The sequence below is a fragment of the Helobdella robusta genome (assembly GCF_000326865.2).
Source record: "Helobdella robusta unplaced genomic scaffold HELROscaffold_10, whole genome shotgun sequence".
NCBI lineage: Eukaryota > Metazoa > Annelida > Clitellata > Rhynchobdellida > Glossiphoniidae > Helobdella > Helobdella robusta.
The window spans coordinates 3,137,722-3,142,891 of NW_008703571.1; the positions used below are offsets into that span (position 1 = coordinate 3,137,722).

At 26.9% G+C, this 5,170-nt stretch overlaps 1 protein-coding gene across 1 annotated transcript; it reads left to right on the plus strand.

Annotated features, from left to right (window-relative positions):
* Positions 1-2,312, plus strand: HELRODRAFT_71271 (hypothetical protein; the record flags this gene model as incomplete). Its single annotated transcript, XM_009011988.1, has 3 exons — positions 1-121; positions 245-440; positions 2,216-2,312. Coding segments are annotated over 3 exons (414 nt in total), but the record flags the coding sequence as incomplete, so codon positions are not given.
* Between the last annotated feature and the right edge of the window lie 2,858 nt (positions 2,313-5,170).

Sequence of the window (5,170 nt, forward strand, 5' to 3'; positions counted from 1 at the left end):
ATTCGGGGTCCAACGTTAAACTTTATAAAAATTTCAAGAATATGTGAAGGCACATACCAGTGCCATGCCTCTAATGGAATTGGAGAAAATGCGGTCCGACAAACAACGGTTAAAGTACACTGTTAGTTTTCTTCTGATACCATGAGAATACGCGATTCACATTAAATTCATAATAAAAACTATTAATTAATAATTAATTAATTAAATAGCAATTTTGAGCTTTTTGAAAATTAATTTTTACCAGTTCGTCCTGAAATACATTTACCTACGCTTAGAATAGGACAGACCTTGGGACGGCACACAATTCTTGAATGCACAGTAACTGCTTCTCCAATAGGACTCACAGTTTGGCAAAGAAATCGAAGCACATTATCTAACGACGGCAAAACTGAAATCGAACTTTATAACGAAAAGTTACACACCATAACTCTGAGTCTCAGGTTGTTTGATTTTGGTTACAAACTATTTGATAAATAAAGCTGGTTATTTTATACAGAAAAAAAAGTCCATTGCATTATCATTTTTTAAACAGCTGTAAAGTTAAATATTGGATACATTGATATGGGAATTTTGGTAATTAAATTTTTCAAAATTGGTATAGGAACAAAAAAAACTGGCTGACTAGAAATATGTTGAAACCAAGAAAATTATGAAAATAGAAATTCAATGTCAGAAGTAGTTTAAAACGTTGGAATAAAACTAACAGAAAAAAGTACTCTATGCGCGAATCATGAATAATTTAGGAAAGAAATCCATTTCTGTCAACACGCGCAATTACAAAACTGCAAGTTTAAACATTTGCATGTTTTTTCAGACCAGAAATAGTCATTAAAATTTCAATAGTTGGAATAAAATTATTTAATATATTTCAAATTATATTAACGTTCTGTGATATTAACTTTATGCTAAACAAATTCATAAAAATAATTTAAAATTTTTTATTATCTTATTATCTTTTATATTATTATTATTATTATATTTCCCAGCTTTCGTTATTTAATCTGTATCTAATTGGCTCCATATGTTAATTGTTCGCTGTGTATATGTGTCATATTTTTTGTGTTTCACATGCTTCAAATGCATACACAAAATGAACATATAAGATTTGTTGTACGTGTATTTCATATACACAGCGCGCGATCATGAAAATCTTGAAAACTTAACTTTTTTTAGCGGTTATCACTTACATTTTAACAACTTTCGCTATTCAAGCCAGTAATTTTATACAAAATTAATCCAAACTTTATTGTCGTGAAAAAGTTTTACAAATTTATATAGAGATTTTGCTAATTTTTGTCATAACCCTGGCGAAATTTCTCATTGTTGGGAGGTTTCAGCCACAAAGCTTTCCCCTTGTTTACAAATCTGGTTGTACATATGTAGGCATCATAATTATTGTACATGTGTTCTATATGTGTTGTGTGTTATACTTGTTATACATGTGCGTCAAGTACATGTACGTACATTTTACATATTTGTTGAGCATGTTTTTTATTTGTTTGTACATGTGTTTCGTAATTGTTTTGCATGTTTTTCAAAATAGTTGTACGTGTGTTTCATAATTTTATATGTATTCTTCTGTTTTTTCTTTGTAGTTTTATCGTTTCTAGTTTTTTTTATTTTTTATATCAATCTTGCTAACATGTGAATTTGCATTTTGTATTTTTTAAATGGAATAACTTTACGATGGAAATCTTAAAATAAAGTATATTCATTTTTATGTTCGTTTTTTTTTGTTGCTTCAATTGTAATGTTCATTTATTTTGTCTCAATGGCTATGTATAATTTATGAAAAATTATAAAACAGAACCATTTTTCAAAACGTTTTTTGAAAAAATTAAATTAATCAAAACTTATTCAATAATGAATTCGTTTTTGTGTTTTGATAATGCTATATATAAAAAACAAATGATTTAAAAACGTAACTAAATAACAATTTAGTAAAAATTAATTAACCCTTTTCGTGTTTTAGACATTAATTCGTGTTTTCAAATTCCCATTATATTACAAATCCTGGGTTGTTTTGATTGAACTAGAACAGGTCAAAAAAAAGTAAAACTGCTAATATAGAAGTAATTATATCCTCTAAATAAAATGAATGTAAATATAGAATAAACGAATAATTGAATAAACTATGTAATCAATGTTTTTATTAAATAGTTATTAATTTAGTTTCTTTTTTTTATTAATTTTTTGGTGGCACTTGGAAAAAAAGAATAAAGAATTTGAGTAGAACCGATTATGGCTATTACAATTGTGTGGCCCAAAACATCTTGGGATCAGAAAATAAAACTGTTGAACTGTTTGGTTAGATAGCTAAATTTCGCTTTTAAATTCAATATTAAATTATGATGCTTAATTAAATTTTGCAGAATACATTGATATGAAAACTTACCCCACAACTTCATCAACTTCAACATCATTTTTAATCGCTGATCGTAGAGTTCAAAAACTGACAAATTTGCAAAAAAATGATCAATTTCTTTCAAGAATACAAGTTAAATCAGGTTATTTAATTTTAAAAATTATTGGGAAATGAAGTTGAATTAAAAATTCATTTTAAATCGTCAAAATGAAATAATGAATGTTATACAGGTGCATCGCCATTTCCATCAACACCCAGTTCCAAATTAAGCGAATTTGTATATTTAGTAGCGGGCTTAATAATTTTTGCTAATATACAGGACTACTTTTTTCGATTCTAAGTTATTTGATGATTTTGATTTATTATCTTACAAGTTTTTTCGAAAATGTTGGAATGTTTGTCAAATTAAAACAGAAAATGGGGCAAGTTAAATGTGTCAAATTTTTTCTTCTCAAAAATAATTTGAGCTGGACTATTTTTTTGGGACGTTATAGGTTTTACTGAAAATTTAATGCTGAATCAAAAATTAAATCTTGAAAACAAGAAAAAAACACGTTAAATAATAATCTGCTAATATTCCGTATTAATTTGTATATATTGGCAATTACATCTTAAGCAAAATTGAGATTGCCTGGATTAAATTAAAAAGCTATTAAATATCGTAGATGCGCGGTTTTGTTAGTGGATATCTCTGATAGGCATGATGATGAAAAAAAAATTTTTAAATATAACTGTTTACAAAAATTAATACCATTAAAATGTAAAATAATTTAAGTGAAATGATTTGGAAACAAACTAAACTAGCGAACTGGCTAGCAGAATCAACGGTAAGATAATAAGATAATGTTTCAAACCAACAAAAAATCATTCAGTCCAAAAATCAATCAAAATTTCAAGTGAATCTTTAAAATAATCAAAATAAGCCTTATAACATACAATCAAATAATAAAGTCAATCAAATAATCAAGCGCAAAATTAATGAGACAATATGTTAACAAACAATCAGTCAATCAAAAAATTACTAAAAATATAAATAATAAACCTAACAAACAGCAAAAATAATCGATAAAACAGGATTATACATATCAAACAATCAATTAAACAATGACAGAAAAAAATACAACAATCAGTCGAGCAAGCAATAAAAGACAAAAAACCAGTAGACAACAAATCAACATGTTATAAATAAATGAAGCAGGTATGCTAAAATCATGCAATAATCAAACAAATATGCAACAAAAATCAATATTCAATTATACAAGATTAAATCGACAAGCATCTAAAAATAACTAATCAAATAAGCAAGAAACAAGCATTTAAGCAAGCAATAAATGACAAAGTTAAAAAAATAATTAATCTATTAAACAAAAAACAAAATAATTAAAAAAAATCAGATGGGACAGCCAAATAATATTAATCTAAAAATATTTAATAGGACCAGCTCTAAATAATGAAAGTGATTTAAAAAAGTAGGAGCAACAGTTAATTAATTAATGACATAAAAACGGACCGTAGTAAACGAAAGCATATTTAGCTAGATGAAATAGTGAGAATGAGAAGAAGATCTAGGACTCGAAAGTTTAGGTTTTTATGAAAGATCATAACAATGTTCTGGAAAATTGAGATTTGAACATCAAAACGCATAGCTTAAAGACATTTCTATGTGTACTGTACTGTTTTACGACAATTAATAAAGCATATTTATAAAATATAAACTCTTAAATTATTTTAACGTTAATTAGAATGTATAAAAGCTTAAAAATATATTATAATACATTATAATAAGAAAATAAAGTATATTACAATAAAAAACTACCTGACAGAAGTGTGCTTTTTCCAACAACCTACTAGCCAGCTACTCATGTTCCTTATCGAGCTTAGTTGAGGTCGGCAATGCATGGTGACATCTTTTAAACAACTCAAGAGTGAATAAACGTAAACGTAAATCAACGCATCCCACATTTTTTGCATGTGATAGCTGGGAATCTCCTTACATTCGAACCAAGTCACTGCATCAACAATGCCAGGCATTTAACCATTACACCATCGCGCCTTAGTTACCTTAAACTTTAGCTTAGTCAAGAAACTTTTGGAAATATGAAATGCCAAGACATATTCGAAAGGCAAGACAAAATGAGTTTCACAGTGGTTTCAGGGACACTTTTTGGAGATTGGAATTTTGTATTATTATCCAATTTTCTTGAATTTTGGAGTGTTTTTGGAAAAATCTAGTCGAAGTGAGCATGAGGTGTTTTAAATAACGATGTTATAAAAATGAAAAGTGACATTTTTTTTGGCTTTTTATAAAAAATGTAGAAAAGGATATTAATGAAGATTCTAACAACAATCACAAGAAGCAAAACTTTAATGAAATTGCGAAATATTCTTTGTATATAGTTAAATTCATTTTCACAACATTTTTTCACCTTAGCCAGAAATTAATTTTTTTAAAACATTAATGTATTTCTTTTCGATTTGTTATTGCAATATTATGATTGTCTCTTAAGATTTTGTTAATAAAGTTGAATTTTTTATATTGCGCTTACTTTAAATTTTATCAACAAATATATTTACTATTCATTAACTTTATTGACATGTCATTCACATTACGCGCATTCAACTATCAATATATGACTTATGTTTATCAAAAAGCAATTTTTCAGATTTTCAGGCAAAATAATTACGTCGAGACATCCATATTACAACAATATATATTATTACAGTTAGAACCGAAACTTAACAATTTCAAATATTTTAATATACAAAGATAAGTTTTCACTTCATTTCCCCGCACTATAATTGTTA